Source organism: Camellia sinensis, chromosome 5 (assembly GCF_055761805.1).
Source record: "Camellia sinensis isolate YWXY chromosome 5, ASM5576180v1, whole genome shotgun sequence".
Lineage (NCBI taxonomy): Eukaryota > Viridiplantae > Streptophyta > Magnoliopsida > Ericales > Theaceae > Camellia > Camellia sinensis.
The window spans coordinates 58,822,289-58,847,944 of record NC_138965.1 but is presented as its reverse complement, the minus strand read 5'-3'; the positions used below and the strand labels follow the sequence as shown (position 1 = coordinate 58,847,944).

The window sequence follows — 25,656 nt, the reverse complement described above, 5'->3', positions numbered from 1 at the left end:
CCAAGATCGCTCTTTTGAGTTCTTAATCTTGCGAGCTTTTATTTATTTATTTCATTTCTTTTGTCTTTCTTTTTTTCTCCTTCCCCTTTCTTTCTTTCTTTTTTTTTTTTCATGCTCTAAATTTTTCTTAGGTCGCCTTTTGGAGTTTTCAACCTAACAAGCTCTCACATGGTCAATATATTGTGCAAATTTCATCCCATTCAGATTTACTGAAATAAGGCTTCCTTCTTGTCATGGCAACCTTGCTTTGTTTGATTTGAATGTTTTCTTTAGATGATGTTCTCAAAATGGTGTTACTTTCGTGCCTTCACTTTTTATGGTGGGAGGATGTTTCTTACTTTGTGCTGCGGAATAGAAAATTTCCCCAATTTGATCAATGCTCGACACCCTTGCTATGGATTTGGTCCCGGAGTCTAAAGGAGTTTTATGTGACATGGTCTCAGGATTGATTCTAGGCATGTCCCTATAGGATCATGAAAAAGATGTTTATTTGAATTCTTTTTAAAAGAGCGACTAAGGGCTTGTGTTCCCAAAAAGACAGGATGGATTCAATCTAGGCCAGGCAAGAATTTCTCTCCATTACCCAAGTTTATTAATGTTATTTCATCCATTTCAAGTTTAGCTTATCTTCCTTTTTCCCATTCAATTAGATCTTTTTGAAGCTTTGAAAAATCATTTTTTTTAGAAATCTTGAGACTTAACGCAATCAACTTTTTGTCATCGTGAAGTATGTAGAATTACTAGCTTATATAATTGATAAAAAAATGGGAAGGGGGGTTCCGACATCTAATTTTGAATCAAAAGAAAAAAAAAATCCAAACAAAATAACAGACTCAACTTATTACTTTAAAAGATTGACGCGTCAAAATCCAACAGGCTAGATTTCTGACTCACTTGACTGATTTCATTAGATTCACTACCAAATCCATGAGCAACACAATTTTTAGTAGGCTGGTTTGTCAATTGGCATTGTAGACACCCCATTTTGACCAGTCCTAAAACTTGGGCGCACTTTTCCAAACAACCGATAATGAAAATTGGAATGTGCTATCTTACAAATTTCTCAATAGGAGACATGGGTTCAAGCTTTAACTCCAACCGTACACCCATTTTGGCCAAAATATTTTAGACTATCTTAAACTGCATTTCAAACATTTCTACAAAGTTTTGACGCTCATATTTTCAAAATTCAAGTGTTCTACTTTTTTTAGTAAATTGAGCAAAGACAAAGTGGAAATGAGTGGAAGGGCTGAGAATTTTTTGGAAAAAAAAAAAATTGCTATTTTCCCCTTTGAAAAGTTGCTTGGCTAAACAATTTTTTGCCTGGCCAAACGATTTTTTGTCTGGCCCGATGATTTGTCTGGGTAACAGAGCAGTTTTTGAAAATTTGGCATTTTCTTTGAATTTTACACAAATATCTTAGATATTTTGACTCTAAGCTTCCTCTACAAGTTTGTAGTTATTTTATTTCCCTCAAAAGTCTATAAATACAACCCTTCCACTTCATTTTAAAAGGGTTACAAAAATATTTCAAAAAGCAAAAGACTTGTTTGAGAGCCTCATCCTACACTTCATCTATGACCTCCATTTCTCATAGACCAACCATCAAAACTCTATTAAAGCTTGACTCCAGGCTTCTTACTGAGGGTCCTAAGAACTCTAAACCATATCTAAAGGACCTTGAGGGTGCCAAGAAAGAGTTTGACAACCAAGAAGTTCACCCTCTATCAAGAGGTGAAACTTTTGAACCATTTTCATCTTCTTTGTCTTGTTCTTCATTTATAAGCTTTGTACTTAAACTATTAGCTTGTTGTAATCATGTGATAGGTCCTCTTGGATATGAAGGGAACTAGTATATAGCTACCCATCCATTGAGTTGATTGTTCTCTTTATTTTCATGTGCTTTTGCACACTTTTCTTGCTTTCTAGTGCTATAATTCATTCTTGTTGTATATAGATGTGTTAATTAGAACCTTGTGGATGTGGAGGGAGTACAACGTAGCCACCCATCCACAATATCTTATATACTTTTTCATCATATATCCCATTATCTTAGCATAATGGCCCATATGCTTCAACCTATGCTTAATCTTAATGAGTAGTGGAGGTTATTTCATGTGGTTAGTTAGATGATTTTTGAGATTTTATGTTGAGAAAGTGGTTGGCTTTCCATTTTATTGATTTTCCTCAGAAGCAAAACAAGAGATTCTCTGTCAAGAAATGTTGAAATCTCTCTTCTTAATCGTTCATGGACATGGAAAGGGATGGAAACATCCTTGTTCCATGAATAGAAGAAGAGTTTTTAATAGTTTTTGATGAATCTCTTGTTTTCAGGGCAAAGCTTCTACTAATGTGCAATTACCTACTCTCCAATTAATAGCATGGATTTGGGTATTAACTTGCTTTTATTCACAAACAGATGATGTAGGTTTCCATTTATTTCTTAGGCTTGAATATGTTCTTGCTTTAATTCATTTTATTTTATAAAGTGTTGCAAAACATCTATTGTACATATCTATTGTTAAGGGTTGAGGCCCATCTACCTCTTCCTTAAGTGTCTTCAGTGAGAGGAAGAGATAGAAGGGATGAGCACCCATTGAAATGTGTATTTTGCTTATGTTATAGATTTCTGCACCAAACAAAGTTTTCCCCAGAGGTTATGTTTAGCTAGACATCTTTTCAGTCGGCTGGACAAATTTGTGTGTGGCCTGATGAATTTTCTAGAGCAGAACATGACAGTTTTTGGGGAGTGTTCTCCTGGGTGGTTCTGGAACTAACTTTATTTATTTAATTTTGTTAGATTCAGTAGTAATTTGGCTGAATCTATTCATTGTTTTTATAATTCCTCCAATCCCACTTCTTTTCTTTTCATTTTTTGTTATTATTCATTTAATTGTTGTAATAATTTCTCCCCCCCTATTTTTCTTTCTTTCTTTCTTTTCATTCGCATTGTTGTAATTACTTCCAACCCCACATCTTTCTATCTCTTTTATTTACATGCTTTCAGTGTGTGTTGTATATAACATCACGTCTTATTTATCATACTCATGTATTACATCCATCTTTTATGCATTCGAGGTTGGCTCATTTTCATTTGTGGAATTTATCATTTCTAAAATTGATTATGTGCATTACCTCATGCCTTGAAATTATTCATGTATCCAATGTTGGTAACCGGATCTTTAGTTACATTCCGTATCTTTATTGCATTAGATATTTGCATATAAGATCATTCATATGTATATAGCATGTTATTTTTGGCCTGCCACACATGAATGCTGGGTGAGCATTTACAGTTTTAGCATCCCGCTTGTGTATGTTATTTTTCCATGTTTAACATCTTACCATGCTGCTAAGTGCTTAAATGACATACCTCCTTGAATTCTAGTGGATGAAGGTTGTGTTGCTTAGGTTGGAATGATGTTGATTGATGTGCATGTGAGCTCAGTTTTCTTTGAGTTGTACATTCAATCGAAAGATCTTTCAAAAAATACATGAGATCAAAACGTTCCAAAATGAGCAACATGATCTATAATTGCATGCCTCACATAGTAATGTTAGCATTATTAATAACTGGAACATGAGCACATAATGTTTATAAAACTCATATCATGGTTTAGTAAAGGCCGATATTTTGATCAGGTGAGCGGGGGTATTTAATTCATGACCTTCCCCCCTTATACCTAAGGTTTCGAACCGAGGCATCTTTGGTTATGACAAACAGTGGTCTTTGGCACGAGTCTTGGGTTTTCTAGTTTTCCCAAAAGATTAGGTGGCGACTTGAGATCTGGTGATGTAGTCTATTTCTGGCATGTTTTTGCAATAAATGGATTTTCTATAAAAGTTGCCAAGATTTTGACTCTTATTTTCTATTTCACATTGCACTAGTGAGACTAGATCAGAAGATTGAGAGTCTAAACTGTAGGGCACACTAGGTAACCCCAAAAGCATCCTACAGGTATCTTATTCCATCCACTACATGCTTGGCGACATCCTCTTCTAATGCTTCCACATTTGGCGTTGTCTCAAAATGCAAGTTTCCTAAGCCACAATAGTTAGTCTCAATACTCAAGCTAGTTTCAAAGTCAACCCATGTCAATTTGTTCTACCTATTCACATCTTCTTTACTTATCTTCTTCGAACAAGGCCCCTATGAACCAATCCCCATCCATCCATGCTTGGTTTTCTTTCTCCTTGTTCTTCCTACAGCACCTCATAGTAGTGAACTTCAGAATTTAATAAACTTCAGCCTGCCCGACATCCCTCAATTCCAGCATTTCCCTTTCATTATAGCAATCAAGGGTTGGCAATTTCCTTTTCAAAGCATTCTAAATGAACTCTCGAATATCAGTTATTTCCCAATCCTCTATTTCTGAGTAGTTTTTTGGATAAGTTTTGGCTTCTCCTTCTTGTTTTTCGTGTTTTCCTTTCCTCTCTTTGTCACCGTCCTCCTCTTCCTCAAAGTCACTTTGGTTCTCCACTCGTTGGGATCTATCAAAGTCATTGGGGTGGCCTAAAAGGTCTTCTTTGATGGCCTCCACCCCGAAGGAATTGACATCCATGGATTGAGGGAGTATCACGTCTGGTTTGGGCTTATTAGCAGGTACAATATACTTATTAGGGTAATATCACTCCCCAAGGCGACTTTGGTCACTTGTTGCCAAGATTGCTGGTACCTCTACCGATTCTATTTTTCCAAACACGAAGTCCAACCATTCATCTTTAGTGAAGCCTTCACTTCTTTTGGGTACCCCTGGCTGGTTTAACATTTCTTCTGTTATGATTAATGCTTCAGTTTGCGCGAGGAAAGCCACTATCCGGTTAGGCTTATGCACTTTTAGTTATTTTTGGATAATATCCACCCTTATTTCCTCGGGTACAAGCACCACTGGTTTTGGTAGGTTGGCCGACACGTTGTGTTGGCTTGGGTTATAGGGTGGCTTGTATGGAATTGACATTAGGTGGTGGATGGGCTGTTTTATTGTGCTCAGGCAAAGGGTTAGTGATGACATTTGTCTTTTGTGGTGGAGCTATGACTCTGTTGTCAATAAGATCTTGGATCTCATGATGAAGTAGAACACATCGATCGGTTTCATGGCCGGCTTACTGGTGGGAGGTGCAATATTTTGTAGGGTGATGACTAGCAGGTAGGGGATCTAAGAGTGGTCTATGGTCAACAAGTTTAAGGTTTCCCTTGTCTATAAGGATTTGCATTTCTTTAGGTAAGGACATGTGAAGTGGGTGGAAGTTTCTTTGGGTGCGGGTGGTTTGGGTGGTTCCAGTGAAGAGGTTAGATATAGCTTGGGTCCCTATAGCTGGGATTTCAGTAGGTTTGGTATTGGATGACGCGGTAGGTGCATTTCTGGCGTAGAGCTTCTTTTGGGGTTGAGCAGTGGCTTCCACTTTGATTAAGCCTTGGTTGATCCCATCTTGGATTTGATTTTGGTGTCGAACATTTCCCGGAAGCGGAACAGTGGCAAAGACAACATGATGCCTAGTAGAGACGGTTGCAGGTTCTTCACAATGGTCCTTACTTGGTATTTCTCTTTAGGTCGATTGGTCATTCTGGCAGCCTCAGCTCTCCATCTTGTAACAAAGTCACTAAAGTTCTCATTAGGCTCTTGCTTGGTGGTTTCAAGTTCTCTTGTCGTTATCTCCAGTTGGGGGAATCCCATGGGCCTCAGAATGTTGGCAAAAAGTCGGACATGCACCATGGGGTCTCCCGAGCGATCAAACCTATCTATGTGTAGCATTTTGAACTTCTCAAGGAGATAGATGGTCACTTCCCCTAAACCAGCATCTAGATCTGAAATGCAGTTAGGACCCTTAGTCTTCTTATGGCTTTCTTCAATTTGGCTATTCCGTTAGCATTGATGTTAAGGTTCAGTGCTTTAATCTTGGGCTCATCCTTTGCTTGATCCAGGGGTGGAATAAGGACAACCGACACTTTTTCCCTCGGAACTTGCTATGACTCTAGCTATGGTGGTCGTGGTGCAGTTGCTTGAGCTTGCATCTGGTTTAAAGTTTAGGCCTAGGCATCTACAGTCACAGGCAGAGTGTCCACAGACCTTTGAACTGTACGGATCAAATTTGTCAACTCTTAGGCATGGACCATTAAGATTTCTAGTTCTGGACTTGGAAAGCTAAAGTGCTCTTGGGTAGGAGGACCTAACAAATGTGTGCAGGCCTATTTTGCATCCTCTAATTCTGAATTGGGTCAAACTGTTTAACCGGGCTTGGAGTTAGGCTTGTGGATCTTCTTTTTTGGTTGCTTGAGTGGGACTAACATTGGCTTTCCGTCAACTAGATCCTGAGTGTGAGCCAACTGACTAAGTCTGGCCCACTTAGCTTGGGAAACTTCCTTTGTAGGAGCAATAGTTGCAACAAACCTAAGAATAGGTGAATGGACCTAGTCAAATTTTAATCAAGATTCACCACGGCTCCTCAAAGTCATCATCACCATCAATTAGGTTGTCGTTTCCCAATGAAGGAAGCTAGAGGAATTTTTAGAATTCTTACTAGAGTGATCAATCAAATAATTGCCTTTCCATTGCTTATTGCTTATCAAAGAAGAATGCCCTACTTTCATTTTAAATGCATATGATCAAATTACAACTTCTATTTTTTTTTTTTTTTTGAAATTTTTTGAGGAGTTTAGATTTTATTCCATGTACTCAATAGCTAAATATCTCATAGAAGAATCATAATTTTATTCAAAATGGCAGACTTGGTCATCATTTCCTTACCCACCATTTTCCAATAAAATTGAGGTTCCTCCAAAGTTATTATTCCAAGGATTTTGATTCAATTAAAAACACTTTCCATAATTTCTGAAATCTACACAAATTTTATTTCAAAATTTTCTATGGAATTTCAATTTTTATTCCAAAAAATCAATCAAACAATTATCTTCTAGTCAAATGCCTTCTAAAGAAATTCAAAATTTTATTTCAAAGTGAAAGATTCGGTCATCACCTCCTTGTCTAATACTTTTCCATAAAATCAAAATTTCCTCTAAGTCAATAACTTAAAGATTTTCATCTAATCAAAAGCTTTCTATAATTTTCAAAATTCTATTTGGATTTTTTTTTCCCCTTTTTTTCCCAAAATTCTTTCCTCCCATGGAGCTTTGAATTTTTTTTGAAGTATCTAATCAAACAATTGTCTTGTAATCAAATATCTTTTAGGGAAATTGGAATTTTATTGAAAATAGAAGCCTTGGTCACCACTTCCTTATCTACCATTTTTTTGATAAAATTTGAAATTCCCCCCAAAGTCAATGACTTAAAGATTCTCATCCAATCAACACCTTCGATAATCTCCAAGGCTCTACTTAAGTTGGAAAGTTTTTTTTTTTAGATTTTTTTTTCTTTAATCATATGTTTTCTTGGGGATTTGTTTTTGTTTTTGTTTTTTTTTTTAAATAAGTTTTTGGAAAACCAATAATTTTCAATCGATCACTAAGGTAGCAATTCAAATTCAAACTAAAATCCTTTAGATTAGGAAATTACCACATAATTTATCACTAATTTGCTCAAATCATAATCAAGACTGAATCACTACCTAAAATGACCCTTGAACTTTCAGAATTGAATAACTGCCCATAATAAACTGAGATAGCCCTAGAATCAAACCACTCTTCAATTAAATCCCTAGATTTCGGTACCAAATTACTGCCTTTTTGTCTACTCCCAATAATCAAATCAAATCAAATTGTTTCCATTTAATAGAAAATACCATATAAGCACATAATTTGCATTCATGCCTATTTTGGGGTAAGGTTGCCCTGTCCTAATTTGAAAAGAAGATATAGACTTCACTAAATCATACAATAAGGCAACAATACAATCCTAGAAAGGAGAGTATCCTATTCTAGTTTGGAAGGTGCTAAAGCTTTCTATGAGCAAGGGGCATGTTTGGTCAAGAGGGTACATCAATTATGGTTATCGATATACCTCTCATACCACCTTGGGGTACAAGGAGATGATCAAACAGTACTAGTAGCATAATCTGCAGCTCGCTTTGTTGATATAACATAGCCCGCAAATAGTGTTTGGGATATTATGCAACAAAGCTAGGTTTTTTTCGAGCCTACAATGATGTAATGCAATTAATAATTAACCACTAATCCCATAATATAGAAATTTTCAAGTCAAGCTAACTTAAGTCCCTAGTAGAGTTGCCAACTATGGGTGTCGTGCCTCTTTTGAGTATAAGGCATGCATCCCACATTGACTTTCTTTGACTAATAAAGAGTCGCCACTTAACTTTTAAAGACGAATTAAGAAACCTTTAACAATGAAAACTAAGTTATGGACCAGTCCATCACAACCAAAAAAATTCCGCGTTCGAGAGCTTAGGTACAAAAGGGAAAGGTCATTAAATGAAAGCACACCATTTTGCCTAATATGATGATGATTGACCTCTACCACTTTCTATTTTATATTTTAGTAGTTAATTATTCATAAAAATTCATTTTTAAGCCCTAAAAGCCTTAACTAACCTAAAGTTATGTGGTTGAATCAAATGAATGTTCCCTAACTCAGATTCCCTAAATAAAATCATATCATTTCCATAAAATAGAATTTTGTTGCCAAAAATGGCCTTTTTGAGGATATGATCCTACTTATGAACTATGTTAAGTAATAATCATAAAAACACACAAAACATAGAATTTAGCATAGAAAAATCATCTAACATGCATAATTGAAAAACAATGCAAATAGTAAGCACATGCCAAGAAGGAAAATAGGAACTTATCTGGATGCCCACTTTCAACGTCTTACATGCATACATAAAACAACCATGACCTAAAATGCAACTGACACATTGTAGACACCCCATTTTTGACCGCCCTTAAGACTTGGGTGCTTTATTCCGAACACCTAATGATGAAAGTTACACTGTGCAATCTTTTGAATTCTCGGTGAAGAAATTTGGATTCACGATCTAATCTCAAACCTTATACCCCATTTTGGCCAAACTATTTTAGACCTTAAAACCCTCTTTTTCAAAATATTTTTTCAAATGTTTCTACAATGTTTTGAGGCTTGCATTTCGTTTCAAATATTGTCCTTTTCGGTAACCTGAGTAAGGACAAAGTGGAAATAAATGAAAAGGAGGTTAACTATTTGAAAAATCTTTCAAAACATCTTATTTATAGGTTTGGAGTTAAAGGAAATAGGAGGGGAGGGAAGAAAACAAGTTTAGGAAGAAGTTGAACATCAAACCATTGAGAAAGAATGACCAACCTTCACTAAATTAGGCATATCTCTTTGGAAACTTATAATTTAGATGTGAGGCCACCACCGTTCAAAAGTAGACTTTCGAGGGTTCAATTTAGACTCAAGAATCACCAAAAATCGAGTCCGGATGAGGGAGATATGCCTATTTGAAGTTGGGCCTAAAATGCAGATTTTTAGACCCGACCGGGTCCATTTAGAACCAGTCGTGGCTCATTCGGGCCTCAATGAAAACTTTTCTAGACTTGCTTTTTAGGCTCGGACATGTGTTTTGAGGCTCGACCGGGTCTCAATGGTGCCGGACAGACAGTTGGTGAGAATTGAACAAATATCTTTGTTTGAAGATATTTTTGACCATTTTGGCTTAAACTCTATAAATAGAACCTCTTCCTTCAGAATTCAAGGTTAGAAAATTTTCGAAAAGCTTTAAAGAGCTAAAAAGACCTCCCTTCTTCCTTCATTCTTTGACCTTCAAACCTTCTCTAGCTATACATACATAATACATACACCATTGGAGCTTGTTCTTGAAGCTTTTTGTTAGAGTTTCAAACCATATTTCATAAACCTGAGGGTGTTTAGAATCAAGTTTGATCAACAACCAAAGCTTGCTCTCTTCAAGAGGTATAAGCTTGTCACCTTTTTCCTTGTTTTCATTTCAATCTTTTTCTTGTATTTTCCTACTGTTTTGGGCCTATTTCAAGTGTTGGAACTTGGGGTTGAAGAGCTACCAAAGATAGAGAGGCTTAACACCCTTTCTTGCACCAAAAGTGGAGGGGTTAGCCACCTCTCCTTGATTTTGCTTACTAGCTTTATATCTCTTGCTTTCGTCTATCTTTTTGTGCTCTTTAAACACACTTTTAGCCACTGTTTTTGGGCTATTTTGGGACTGTTCTTGGACTGTTTTGGGGCTGAAGTATGTGATTTAAAATTTCAAAAAGTGAAGGGATTAGCCACCCCTCCTTCGGCTTTGTTCCATAGCTTTTCCTCTACTTTTTTTTTACTTACCTTCTCTTGATTTTAGCCATTGTTTTAGGCATAATACGAGCTATTTTAGGGCTGTCCTAATTTATTTAATTAGTGTATGCTTTGAATATACAACTTGTTATGTTGTAAGTCCTCATATCTAGCTTGTTGTGTTATGTTACCCATTGCTTTGATAGCTTTTCTTTGGCTATGTTTCATATCAAGCGTCTCATTCTAATAATCAAATTCATGTGTTCATTTCTGCAATCTCCCTCGTTTCTTCTTTTACTTTTTTTGAGAGTTATTTCAACTGATTGATGGTTATTCAAAGCATGAAAATAAGACCTATGCTTAATAGCTTAATCTCTACGGAGGTTCATCGTCAATGGCATGGTCTCTCTTTCATGTTTAGGATCACCTCTCGTTTGAAATTTCTTCTTGTTTAGTGGACGTAATCATCACCTTGGACATAATGGACTAAAGATTGGAAAGGTCTAAAAATTGCTAAAATGAACTAACCCACATAAACAAAATGAGTAATATTGCTTGGATTCAACTGGACGTTATGCCAAGTCTATTGTGTCAAGAGTTGTCTTACATCAATTCATGGTGTTTTGACGTCCCTTGAAGCGTCTATACTTCTATTTTTGAGTTCACTCCATGATAAAAGGGAGGGGTGGTTATTGATTCATTGCATTCATTAATTTTTGTCCAAAATCATAACCTAACTCAGCAAGCAATCAATTTGCTCATGGATGATTTTGGAAATGACTTCGTTATTCTCTTGAGGCTTACAATGAGAGAGAAGAGTAGAAGAGACAAATAGAGCCCATAAAATTCTGTCTACACAGTTTTCACCTCAGACCACAAAACAGAGTTTTGCATAAAATTAGGGCACGATCGGCCCTATTGAGGCCCGACTAGGCTTCATTGGGGGCTGGCTGGCCATCAATGTTTTGTAAGGCAGCGTGTTTTGCAGAAGTAGAGGGCAGTGATTGAAGGTGAAATAGGACAGATTCCAAGGAAGGCAGGCAGAATTACTTTTGAAACCGCTACGAGCATGCCATCCTTGTGCTTCCATTGTAAATTGTAAATTAATGGTCTCATTATTCTTGTATTTATTATTGTTGTAATTAGTATTGTTGTAGCAATGATTCATTAGATAGTTAGTTTATTTTGTTGTAATAAATTAGCTAGTTTAGTTAATTATAGTTTACCTAGATAGTTATTTACTCATTCATTTGGTTTTGTAATAATCAGTTTAATTTGGACTTTCGGACTTCGATTCGGACCCTCTTGCACGAGAGCAATCATGTAATAAGTTGTATATTTTCCAACCCCATGTCTTTCTCCCTTTTACTCATTTGCTTACGATGGTTAATATAGAACATCATTTTTCAAATTAGCATTCTTATGCTTTGCATTCATTGCCTTGCATGCATCCAAGGTTCGACTCATCATACTAACCAAATGTTCAAATTCATTGCTTGAATACATGTTTTATTGCATGTCTTGAATGAAATCATACGCCATGTTCATAGCCGAGCCTATTAAAATTACACAACGTGTGCGTTGTATTTAGTCATATCGCATTAGTTAGAAACATGCATTTTTCTAATTATTTTGCTTTGTTGGCTTGCTTTGGAGTACTAGGTGAGCTTTTATTTGCTTTAGCTTAATGCATGAGTGTGGTTGTTACCATGTCCAAGCATACTTCCATGAGGCTAATTGTTTAAATGATATAACTGCTTGAATACCGGTGGATGAAGGCTAGCTGCTTGAATTGGGATATTTTGATTAAATGTCCATGTTAAGCCACTTTTTCAAGTGGCAAATTCACAAAACAATTTCAAATCAAACACGAATCAAATGTTCCAATTCTTGCAAATTAGTCTATGTTTGTGTGTGCTTCACATAGTAATATTAGTCTAATAACCGGAACAAGAGCATATAATGTAAATAAAAAGCACATCATAATTAGTAGAGACCAATCTTTGATCGGGCGAGTAGAGTGCTCAATTCATGACCTTCCCCTCTCGTACCTAAGTTCCCAAGCCGAGACACTTTGGTGATGACGGATAAGTGGCCTTTGGCATGAGTTTTGGGTTTCTTAAATTTTTCAAAAATATTTAGGTGGTGACTTTGAAATCTAGCAAAACAGTCCATTTTTGGCATTTGATTCAAACACCGATTTTCCAAAAAGAATTGCCAGATTTGGACTTTTTGTGTTTTCACTGTTTCACATCGCACTTTGTGAAATCAGATTTAGAACCACAGGTAGAGTCTGAACTGTAGGGCTTGTCGTCTTCTAAAAAGAGCGCGAAAAGTCAAGCTACAATTTCTGGCGACTTTGCTGGGGATTTAGAGAACTTGACTTGAAATTCATGATGTGAAATTTGATCTATACTTATATGTTCTTTGCATTGCATTTGCATTGTTACTTTAAGTCACTGTGTTTTCCATCTGCTATTTCTGGACGGTTTACCAGAGGCTTGCCCAAAAGCTTGCCAAAAGGCTGACCGGTCATGGGCTCTACCATGTTGGAAACACAACCCTTGGATCTGGATTACCACTGTACCATTTGATCCTCCTTTCACTTCTCGGTGTTAGGTATGAGAGGTATATTAGGTATTCTTACTGAGGTACCCCTTTTGACCAATCGACCTAGCTGCATGTAGAAAGCCATAGAGACTGTTCCAAACTAGGACAAGATACTCTCCCATATGCAGGATGATGTGATACCGCTTGTTTGAGTAGTAAAGCTGTAGATCACTCCAAAAGCTACGACAGGGAAACCCTAACCTCTCCCGGGGGTGTTTTGAATGCTTTTGTGCAAAATGTGAAATCTTTGGAAATGTATGATGCAATCCTTGGTGAGTCTTAATATTGAGGTGATTCTTTTTAAAGAGTCATATTAGAATCAGAATTTGGGTCAAAATGTAGGGGTTTGTGTTTGATATGGTGGAAACAGACCAGAACTAGGGCCAAAAATTGTATCTTGCTTTGTTTTGACCAGCATACCCGGTATCCTAATCTGATGGGGCATTTGTTTTAATGCTAGGTTCGTCTGAGCCAACGAAGGAGTAGTACCTAAGTCAGCAAAGGCCTAAGCCTAATCCGACCCGGAAAGACTCAACCCATCACAATCCATCCAATCCTTACAAAAAAAAAAAAAAAAAAAAAAAACCACTCAACAAAGGTACAGTCCATTTAATCCCCAAAGGCCAACTCAAAAAAGATCCATCTAATGCTAAAAGGCTCATTCTAAAAAACCCTAATCTAGTTAAACCTGTCTAGACTAATCTAGTTTAGATACATTAAGTATAAACCAGGTCAAAATCCTTGTTAGTCAACTCTTAGCTTATACCTATCCATTCCCTGATTGCCAACTCAGCAGATCTGTGATGGCTCAGAGTCCAGAAGAAGTTGTGGCCATGATAACAGCCTTAAACTAGGGAATTGCCATGTAAGATGAGACCATTGCTGAAATGCAATGCCTATCTGGGGCATCTATCACACATCCAGTCCCAGGCCCCCAGCCGAAATTTGACCTACCTCCGCCAGCTGAAGATTTGCAAGGTCTAGATCCTCGAGAAAGGATGGCTCAAGCTTGAGCTTTCAGACCCCTGGTGCAGCCTAATGAAGGCCTTTTTTCCATTGATATTGATGATCTCGACCCAACCTTGTTAAAAATTGCTAACCTTGAGAAGCAATTTAAAAAGGCATAGGGAATTAACTCCTTTCCCGACATTAAGGATGGGTACATGGAGGCTGCCATAAGGCTCCCAGACAGATTCAAAATGCCATCCATTGATTGTTTTAATGGGTCTGGAGATCCTATGGTACATATCTGGCTTTTCTTGGATGTCTTGAAACCGATAGGTCTAACTAATGCTCAGGAACTCTTTTTGTATTGAAGAACCCTGTCGGGTATAGCGGCCACTTGGTACACCAAGTTGGAGGATACGGGGAAGCAAAACTGGGAAGATTTGGCTGAGGCGTTTGTCAGTCAGTATTCTTACAATGCCCAAATTGATATGACCACCCAAGACCTTGAAGCAACCCACCAGAATCCTGAAGAGCCTTTTGTGAAATTTGTTGCAAGGTGGAGAGTAAAGGTAGTACATATGACAGATTGACCTTCTGGGAGGGACCAAGTGGAGTGGTTTTGGTCACTCGAGCGGTGTTATTTATTGTGTCTGATGCTCGAGTGGTGTTTTGGTCAATCAAGTGGTCTGCGTATAAATCAGTTCGAGAAAAAAGCATTATGTGTCACTTTTTAATCTCTCTCTTTCTCTCTAAACATTTCAAAAACCCAAAATCTTCACTTTTTCTCTCTCTAGATCTTGCGTTCAAGCTCCAAATACTCTCCATCCATTGGTTTCCTCACCCTAGTCCTTTGGAGAAAAAGGTAGAGCACGCCGAGAGCTTTATTTTAATCGAAGGAGTTATAGTTTTCAGCTTTTCGAAACTTCCATCTTGCTCTCCCTTGTCTTCTGATCTTGAGGTAGAGATTTCTTTAACCTTTGATATGATTTTTACCTTAATTATTTGTCTATTAAAAGAATCTAGTGATTTGGAAATTTTGGGTTAAACCTTGGGTTTGGTTTTGAATTGAAAAAGAAGGATTTTCAAATGGGTTCTTAAGAAAGGTTGTGGTAATGTGTTTATGATTGGGATATGTTAAAATGGCGGATTTCTTCCTTAAAATTGATTATGTAAGTAAAGGGGGTTTTTGTTCTAAAATTTTGGATATTTTGTTTTGTGGAAGAAAATAAAATATGATGTTAGGTTTGGTAAGAACGGAACAATATATACGTTGATAATGACAGTGGACTTAGATATGTAATATCACTCCCATTTTAAAAATGAAGAGATTATATCTGTTGTTGGAAAATTATCTATTGTATAGAAATATCTGTTTTGAGCTATTGGTAGAAGATAGCTTTGATTGTTGTAGAAATTACATGAGGATTAAGTGAATTGAAACTAATCATTCATTCATCTTGCATTGAACATTGTTGCATACTTAAACATTGAAAATGTTTTGTTTTGAGAAAAATGGGTGAATACCTTAGTGAATCTGGTTAGATGGTTGTGGTTGTGGTGTTCGCCTGTGTGTCCTTGTTGAAAGTCCAGAAAGTGGGTATGTGACGATCTTTCCGGTTAGTACCGGTAAAATGGCGTTGGTAGTGCTTCTATAGCCTACTGGCAGACACATACCTAGAGATTCCTACTATTTTATATCCATTGCCATGTTTTCTGTTATAAAAGGATTATTTTCAGGAATTGATCTATAATCTAGCATTGCATAGTTTTGAGATAGAAATGAGAAATGTTTGACAAATGGTATGCATGTGCATTCACCTTATGACTTTGTTAAGATTCATATATTGCGTTAAAAATATCACTATTGAGCTTTTGCTTACCCTATGTTGAAAATAACTTTCAAGTGTTGATGATATGCCTCCACTAAGGACATAGTTCGTGAGGACTTGGAGCCAAGGGCTTCCATTTTGTTATTTGATGTAATTATTTTTGTACAAGCCTTGGGTTTTAATTGTATTGAGTTGAACTCATTTTGATGTAACCAAGCATTGCCTTGGAAAAATGTAGCCATTAGGACATATAATTACTTGGGTTTTACTTTTCTTTTAACTCGTGCATCCATGTCATATGCTATAAATTCAGAATCTAATATTTATGAATATATACCGCATATGTCATTTTTTATAACATCAAGTTCATAAATGAAATATAAAATATGATGTTATTTTTCAATTGTAAGGAACGTTATGGGCTGGGCTATTGTTATTATTTCAAGACGTGACAATCATGTATTTTTAAAAAAAAAAAATTATGACCAAATGTTCAGATCAGTTTACGCGCACCTTGACTAATCTCGGGACCCATACACAGTGCTCCCTCTACATAGATCAGGCAAATCTCGGGTAAAACACATGGGCGTGGCTCCAAGGAACTGATAGCACCTAATAAGAGTTGAAACTGAATGCTAGAGGGAGCACAATATAACATAATCGTAAATGAATCTGCATATAAGGCTTTATTTGGATGGCATGAATTTGAAATGAATAAATTTAATATCACTCATTCAAAGAGTATAACATTTAATTTAAGGGTAAATTACAGTAAACCCTTTAAATTATAATTCATTTGCACTTTGTCTCTATGAATTTCAAAACTTGACAGTTAACCCCCTTAATGTATTATCTTATTATAATTAACTATTTTTATTTGGATTTTGTTATAAATTTATAGAAAATCATATCATGTGTAAAACACATGACACATTTATTGAATTTTTAGGACAATAATACTCGTTATTGAATGTTTTAGGATAATAATAATAATATTCTTATTTAGTGATTTCATTTGCATTTTGTGTCTCTTATGTTAGTGGGAAAGTGCAAACATGATTACTAGATAAGGACATAATTGTCCTAAAAATTTAATAAATTTGTTATGTGTTTTACACATGATCTGATTTTCTATACATTCTTATCCAAATCATAAAAAAAGGGTTAGCTATAATAAAATAATACTTTAAGAGGGCTAACTGTTGAGTTTTGAAGTTTAGGAGACAAAGTACAAATGAGGCATAATTTATGATGGTTTACTATAATTTATCCTTATTAATGTAACATTCTCATTATGGATTTCAGTAATAGATTTAACACATTTGAAATAACTAAGTGAAACTAAGTGAACATAGTTAATAGAAATCTTTTCATAAATGATTCTACTGGTACAAAAATATTAACAAATGCATATTTCCTATGGCTAATAGGAATGGCGATGGGCTGGGGATCACACTCCCCGTCCTCGATCCTCGAAGGTGTTAAATTTCCCGTCCCCGCCCCCGATCCTCGGCGGGGAACCCATCACTCCCCCTCCTAACGGGGATTGGGTTTCCCCGACCCCAAAAAATCCTCGAACAGACAGTGATCTATAAATAGCATTTCCAGTTGTTCCCATGTCTTTAAATTCAAAATTGACACTCAACATTGCAGCATCTGCTCCAGTTCTTCAAATTTCACAAACTAATTTGAGACTCATTTTTCAACACGTGAAAGTTGTTATATTGATCTGTTAAAATTCTTACATTCATCTATGTCATATAACAGCCTAATCCACAAAATAGAAGCACAACAAAACCATTCCAAAATGAACCTGGGCCACAACACATAATAACTGCAGCAACCCGCTCAAAATTCTTGAACATGATATCTGCAGCAACCTCACTGCCATTACTCAAAAATATACGCAACAGCCCCATATTCTATCCATTTAGAAACCATAACCCATTCAAGCTCCAGACAAAGGAGAATTGAGCAAGTTACAAAGAGAAAAGAAAGTCCCAAGCATAGCCCGCAAGGGATAGGCTACCCTAAAAAAAAAAAAAAAAAAAAAAAAACAAATCAATTACAATATAAAAAAACAGAACAGTCCACATAACAGATCCTTATACAATGCCATATGTTTGAACTACCTAGCAAGCTAGCAGCCATAATAAAAAAGCCAAATGCATTGTAAAAGAAAAAACAACATTTGTTTTTCCAAAAATCCGATATAACCACAACTTTCATCGTGTCCTTCAACTTGAATTCCTGTTAAATAACAAAAGGAAAAAAAAAAAATCAATACTAGTAATAAGATGTAAAAAATGTTAACAATTAAAAACAAAAAGATGGCAACTAACACAAAAGTGCCACACGACCCATCCAAGTCAATCTCATCATCATACTCTGAAGCAACGGTGGACACATGAATAGCTAAAATGTCCCTAACTATTGCCTGTAAGGACGGATACTTTGGTCCATTGGCTTTCCACTAATTCAAAACATCAAAACCTAACGTTCTTGGAAAAACGTCATCTTCTAGATAATGGTCCAACTCTGATCTTACATTCTTCATTTTTGTATTTCTCTTTCTACTAATAAACAAAGCATACTCTTAAAAGGTCTCTGTAACAATTTCTGGATGGATAGAAGATTCACCAACAACATCGGTCTCCATACCAACTCGGTGCTGATAGTCTTGCAACAAATCATAACAAATCTGACTAACCTTATTAATTTCGTCTTCAGTTTTGTCTCCATAAAGTTCTTCAAAATAAAACTCCAATACACCCATTTTGCACCTAGGACCAAGTACAACAACAACTCTAATAACACCATGTATCGCTAACCATTATTTATGAATTTTTTCCACCATTTTTGATGCCATTGTTCTAATCACTTCAATTTCACAAGAGAGCCATTGAGACAGTGTCATCCTAATCTCACATAAAACTGGGAAACAAACATTGGCTGTGGGATACTTAGTACTAGAAAATAACTCAGTGATAGAAAAAAATTATCTTAAACCTCCCACTGATCTCTCTAGCAAACTCGCATTCTTCCTCACTTGGCACGGTCTTATATTTGGGCTCTCTATTTTTCAACCGAGAAAAGACATCCTTATACAATAAGACAGTTTGAAGCATCAAGTATGTTGAATTCCACCTAGTTGCACAAACAAGTCCTAATTTCTTAGTATGTGGATTACGCAATTGATTGACTGTTTCTTCAAAGTTTTCTTGTCTTTTAGGTGTTGCTATCCAATAAGCTACACTCTCCCGAATTTTCTCTACACCCACTCGTATGACATCCAATCCATCTTTGACAATCAAATTCAAAATATACGCATAATAATGCATATGAAACAAAGTACCACCCAACAAAAGCGATGTATTGCTAAGCTTGTCCATCAACATGCTAATCACGGCATCATTTGTGGAGCAATTATCAACGGTAACAATAGACATTTTTCTATCAATATTCTATTCCATCATACACTCAAGAAAAGTATCACAAATAACTTCTTTTGTGTGTGGACATTGAACATAAATAAACCTAAAATACAATATTCATGAACAATTATTAATAACATGCAAATTAAACTGAATAAGATAAAACTTTTAAATGATTTGCAAATTTACAGACATATACCTCAAAATGTGACTTTGCGATGTCCATGAATCATCAATAAAGTGTGCTATGACAGCCAAGAATCCTTTCTTTTGGTTACTAGCAGTCCACATATCAATTGTAATTGCCAACCTACTGTTATTTTTCTCCACCAAACTCAATGTCTTCACCTTCTCATAGTCATAAATCTTTAAAATATCACTCTTTATCGTATTCTGAGAAGATACTTTAAACAATGGTTGGATTGCTGTTGAATATCGTTTAACACCGACATGATCTACGATAGAGAGGGGATATTCATGCAATATTACGGCATGTTACAACTCTTTCCTAGCAAAATCTTGATAAAAAATATAAGAATTCATTTTGAGACTCTCTCTATTAAAGTTGTGTAGACATCCCCGAACGCCTGGGAGGATGGGTCCCCCGTTTTGTTCATTGGGCTCACTACAGTTCAGGACTCAATGTCACGGTCTCGTATCTAATCTCGCAGAGTGCAATGCAAGACCGATGAAATCATCAAAGAGTCCAAATCCAGCAAATCGTTTTTAAAACAGATTTTTTGAAAGAAGTGCCAAACATGGACTGCTTTGCCAGATATAGAGTCGCCACCAAAATATTTATTTTGGGGAAATTTAGGAAACCCTGACTCGTTGCCTAAGGCCACGTGTCCTTCATCACCAAAGTTGCCTCGGCTCGAGAACTTGGGTACGATTGGGAAAGGTCACTTCGTGAGCACCCCCGCTCGCCCGATCAAAGATCGGCCTCTAGTAACCATGATATCTAGTTTTGAAAACATTATGCGTTCTTATTCCGATTAATTAGCTAGAATTACTATGTGATGCGCACAGCAAAACAAGTATAGACTAGATCGCCTAATTTGGAACAAAGCATTGCATATCTGTTTGTTTGGAAATGTTTGAAGTTTGCTACTCGCAAGTAAGCTAAAATGCGGATTTCAATGAATTATCCCAATTCAAGTAATCCAACCTTCACCCACAGCCATTCAGGCAGTTTATCACATAAGCATCTAGCCACATGGTAAGCACGCTGTCATGTTAACATTCACATTCGTGCGAGATGCTAAAGCACAAAATACTTACAGTATGCTCCAAGCCAAAATAAGGAACTCGTTAGCAATCAAAGTATGATCCAAGTCCATGTTAGGTGCCTAATGTAACGCATATAGAATGCAATTAGGATAGGCTCGGCTAATCCAAGGATGGCATGTAAAAATGCAACCATTTGATATACGTATTCAAGTTAGATTTGAAATACTTATGCAGTTAGCATTATGCGCTGAGCCCAGTGCTTGCAATACTGATGAATGATGTACACATGCATAGCATAAGGTATGCTAATTGAAATATGCCCTAAATCTAACCATTATAAGCGGTTAAATAAAAGGGAGAAATAAATGGGGTTGGAAGACATGCACACACGCACCCACACTTATTACAAATTTGCCCTCACTCGGAGGGACCAAATAAATAATACAAGCCACCTAATTAACTAACTCACAAGCTAATTAATTATTACAGAACCAAATTGAATAACTAGCTACAACTAATTATTACACAACTTAATTAATTAACGAATCAATTAACTAATTAATGAATGACAACAAGCAGGTAGGGAAAGCAGTAAATGGTGCTATTCCAGCTCTGTTTGAAGAAGGGAGGCATGCATGCTCGCTTCGATTCTTCGCCTCGAAACGCCTTCCGGTTGCTCTTTAGAGGCTCTGTTTGCAGGGTGTCTTCCAGCGCTTGCTACTGGACCTTACCAAAACACTGTAGGGGAAGTCACTAGTGGCCGGCCGACCATGGAAGGATCACTGCCGGCCAAAGGTGGTCCATTGTCGACCAAGGGTGGCACACTGCCGGCCATCAGTGGCAGGCTGCCGGCCACCGGTGTGCTGTGACACCAAACTGCAATGAAGCACAAAATAGAGAAAAGGGAGGGTTTCCCAAGGATATGTACGCCCCATGGAACTCCAAATCACCTCAAAACATCAAGGGAGAGGCCTAGTCGGATCCACGACCATCAATCACGCATCCCGATGCATGATGGCCAAAGATCCAACTTGTGCAAATCAATATGAAAATGAATGCACAAATAAAGAAAGTAAAGCCTAGAACTTTATCATGAATCATCAAGAGCTTCGGCGACTGAGAATTGAGACACGTTCCATCTCTTGAAGTATGAAACGCCCCTCGTTCCTCGTGCTCGGATTAACACTTAATCCAAGAAATGCAACACATAAGCAGGGCAAACATGCAACATGACCTAAATGTGCAAACATGCAACTAAACCAAGTATCCAACAAGCATATAAGCATGATGTGAGGTGATGACCTTAGACAACATGACAAAATGCAACATGAACATGTGAGCATGCAAGGTAAGCAAAGCTTAACAAGTATATGACAACATACGAAATGAAACAAGCATGCAACAACATGGTAACATGGGCTTATACCAAAGATGGACGGCTCTCAACTAGGTCCAAATCAGAAGCCAAAGTGATGAATTAAGCCAAACAACACACTCAAGTATGCGAAATGCGAAAGGTTCATCAAAGGGGCCTGAAAGGGCAACTCTCAAAAGTGCCTAAGAAGTGACAAATGTGTAAGCATAACAACACTATATGCACTGAAATGAGATGATAAATGATGCCAAATCATTTAAATAGCTCAAGGATAGCATGCGCGAATCACCGAAACACAAAGCTTACAAGGCCAATTACACTACAGCTATACGAAGCATGAAGGATATGGCAAGGGCAACCCAAAATAGTCCTAGTACATACTGATATGAGACTAAAACATGCATAGAAGTAAGCGAAAGCAAGCTAGCATACAATGCTAAAACATAGGACATGAAAGGCTACAAAAGAGGCAATGCATTACACCTATGAGAACCAGTCATGGCATGACTTGGACAACCAAAAATAGAGTTACATCATGGTATGTTAGGACCCAAAATGTACTGAAATGATGAGCCAAAGGCTTAGGCTAAGCGGCATGAGCAATAGCTCATTCTTGAAGCATAAAGCACAAGCTATACAAAGCATTCAAGGCATGTCAAATGCAAGTGAACAACAATATTTCATGGACTGAAATAGTATGTGGAATGAAGGCAAGGCATGCAAACATCACATGTATGTCATGATAGAGGCCTCAAAACCCAAAACTAGCCTAAGCATTTACACTATAGCTATACAAAGCATGAGTGATATGGCCATGGCAGCCCAAAATAGTCCTAGAACACTTCAAAATAAGCATAAAATGAAGTTTGAGAAAAGCCAAAATATGCTAGTATGATGAGTCAAAACATCATGCACAAAGGGCTAGTAAACATGATTTGTTCTACACCTATATGGAGCATGCAAAGGATGATCAAACCAACTGTGGATAAGGTCATGACATGCCAAATGATGACCAAATACATGCTGAAATGTAAACCAAACAAGCTAACATGACATGGCAAAGCATGAAGCATATGAAGCTAGTTTGGGAGATTTTAAGTGCATCATGCAAGCATGGAGTAACAAAACCAACCCAAAACAGATTCATGGCATGGTAAAACATCACCAAAAATGGACTGAAATGGACTCAACAAAGACTATGCACACATGCTACTTTGATGAGCTATGAATGGAGTTACACTACACATACTAGATGCATGCAAAATATGACCAAACCAGCCATGGATAGACTTATGGAAGGTCCTAAAAGTCACAAAAATAGGCCTGAACCAAGCCTCAAAAATGCATAGAGGGATGGTCCTTTGGAAGGCCAAAAATGCAAGCAAAGAGGAACACAAAGAGAGGGGACTACCCCATCTGATTTAGGACCTCAAAACCACACCTCTACCACCAAAATTCCACTGGATTTCAGTGGTAGGAAGGCCAAACCAAGGCTAGCTCAGAGGCCTCAAGATATGGCTTAAAACAAAGCCAAACAAAGCATGCAAGGGGGCTACACACGCCAAACAGCAAAATGACCTTAACCAAACTTAAAAAACACTTAAAAAAAAGACTTTTTTCAGTTATAAGCAAAGCCTAAATCAGTATTCAAAGAGGGCTAAAGTAAGGTGCAAAAAAGTGCAAAAATGGGGGAAATGCTCACCCTTGAAGACCCTCTTCGAAACCAGCAATTTCAGGGGGTGGAAGCTTGCTTTCAGACCTTAAGAAGACCTCCCAAGAAGCTTGGTTCAATGGTGGTGGTGTATATCTAGGTGTTGTAGTGTAAAAGTGCAAGGAAATCCAATTTCTAAGCACAAAATACAAACAATATAGAGAGAAAGGGAGTTTTTGCTCTCCAAAACTCAGAACCTCTGGCAAAGAGGGAGCCCTCTTGCTTATATAGAGGAATGTAAAGCCAAAGCTTCTTCAAGAAGCTTTACAAGGGCTTCATCCCTCCATACACGTGTATAGAGGGGAACAAACAAAAAACCAGCTGGCTCAAAAGATCTGGAGGAAAACTAGGTGAGACAGGGGGGGTGCCGGCCATTGGCTCACTGATGGCTGGCAGGGATTCACATGTGGCCGGCAGGATCAAAGCAATGGCCAGCAGTTCCATGCCATGGCCGGTAGTGCACCAAAAAGGTCACTCTGAAAGGACCTAGTCAAGGTCCAAAAAAAGGCAGAAAGGATACAGGGTTCGGGAAGCTCGAACCGGTGACGTTCCGCCGTGACAGTCGAGTACTCAGCGAGCAATCGAACTAGTTATTGGGTGTACCTGCAAGCACAACCAAGTCTCGAAGACGGTCAAAAATGGGGTGTCTACAAGTTGTTAACACGTTTTGCCTCATGTCCATCACTTTTTTCCTAGTACAACTCTTATAGGGATCACGCAAATGCCTAGTTCCATCTTTTGAATCACCTCTAAGATGCTTTTTACAATAATTACATATTGCCTTCCATACCCCATTGGCTTGTTATTTCTTAAACTTTTCCCACACAACATTACTTTTTCTTTTAGTTCCTCCACAAGTATTAGACACTTCTTTTAAATCAATAACATTTTGATTAGAGAGGGGAGATGGTGATTTGGTAGCTAGTGATGATTGTTGTGAGGCCTCGCTTTCAAATGGTACTTGAGAGTTAACATCTGACATTTTTAACCTTTATAAAAATAATATGAAATGAATAAACAAAGCTGGAAAAATTATAGAGCAATTTTTTCTAACACAATTCTAGAAAGACATGCAACAATTTTTTAGCAAAATCAGCATATGCAGCAATTCTAGTAATGTTAACAAACTATATTGAATTAATAATGATCATCCTAGTAATGTTAACAAACAAAAAAATAAAAAAATGGATTGAATTAATCATATTATACAATCTGAAAACATATGTAGCAATTCATTCAGTCAAAACAAAAGAAACTAATGGCTATGGAAATGATGTGATCAATCTCATGACAGCCCATTATACAAAGATAACATACCTTTAAAATGCAAAGACCATCCAATATTCCAAGTTATAGAGAATGAAACCAAGTACAAAATAATTAATGGAAAACCTCAGAAAGTAGAGCAACAACAATAGTAGATATGCAAGGACTATCTTTAGCAAGTTGGAAGATAACACGAACAATTGTGAAAGCTTGAAGATCCTTCAACTACAACCAACAATACAATAATGATATTTTGAATCATTGTCCTCCAGTATATTATAATGAGAAAATTAAAATAGATGAAAATTAGAGTGAGGAATAGTACAGATACTTAATCATAATAAAACAAACAATTCTATTACATAGAATTTCATATGTCATTAATTTAAACTCTTTAATTTGGAAGGTAACACAAAATTGGAATGGCTGAAAGCTGTTTTTGACTTGAGAACTTTGTTTTCTCCTCATTGATAATAAAAATGCATTCACAGTATATTCAGCACAGGTTGAAGAATCATTTGGTTGAGCCAAATCCAAAATACTGAAAAAGTAAGATCTTTTTTATTAACTTATACGAAAAATAGAAGCATAATACATCAGATCTTCATGACAAAGATATCATAAAATCAATTTTAGTTGAAAAAACAATAGAGTGGTACACATCAAGGTTCTCCATATCCCTGTAAGAAATGGGTCAAATCTTAAAGAACACAGATACACCAAAGTTATAACTCCCCACTATCTTCTTCGATTAGTAGCAAAAAATAAAAAATCACACTCCCAAATCAAACAATAACCGTCAATAGAAAATCAATTTCGTATATTTATTGTACAACATATCAGAAGAATTTAAGAAACCCGAACTCTGTACAGTGAGAGCCCAACAAACTTTTATATAAAATACCAAAATTAATTTTCATAAGACTAAGTTATAAGTTTGATTAAAAAAATGTAGAGGACAAAAAGCAAAGAATAAAAGAGGAAGACGGGGAAAAATCCAGTCAGTGGATATTTGGCTGGAAAAAGGGGGGAAAATTAGGGCTACATAGTTTAAAAA

General features: G+C 36.8%; 1 protein-coding gene across 1 annotated transcript; it reads right to left on the bottom strand.

Annotated features, from left to right (window-relative positions):
• Positions 1 to 17,820: 17,820 nt before the first annotated feature.
• Positions 17,821 to 19,032, bottom strand: LOC145791431 (zinc finger BED domain-containing protein RICESLEEPER 2-like). Its single transcript, XM_082871787.1, has 4 exons — positions 18,593 to 19,032; positions 18,294 to 18,366; positions 17,926 to 18,056; positions 17,821 to 17,833 (listed from the first exon to the last, which is right to left on the bottom strand). Exons 1-4 carry the CDS (start codon positions 19,030 to 19,032, stop codon positions 17,821 to 17,823), a joined length of 657 nt encoding a protein of 218 aa, XP_082727913.1.
• Between the last annotated feature and the right edge of the window lie 6,624 nt (positions 19,033 to 25,656).

Bases quoted from the DNA above. Each gene is read 5' to 3' on its own strand.
- LOC145791431 (XM_082871787.1), bottom strand. From the start codon at position 19,032: ATGTCTATTGTTACCGTTGATAATTGCTCCACAAATGATGCCGTGATT. The intron at 18,367-18,592 runs GTTTAAGATAAT...ACTTGGTCCTAG, and splicing joins GCTAGAGAGATCAGTGGGAG to GTGCAAAATGGGTGTATTGG. The intron at 18,057-18,293 runs GTTAGTCAGATT...GTTTTGAATTAG, and splicing joins CTGAAGACGAAATTAATAAG to TGGAAAGCCAATGGACCAAA.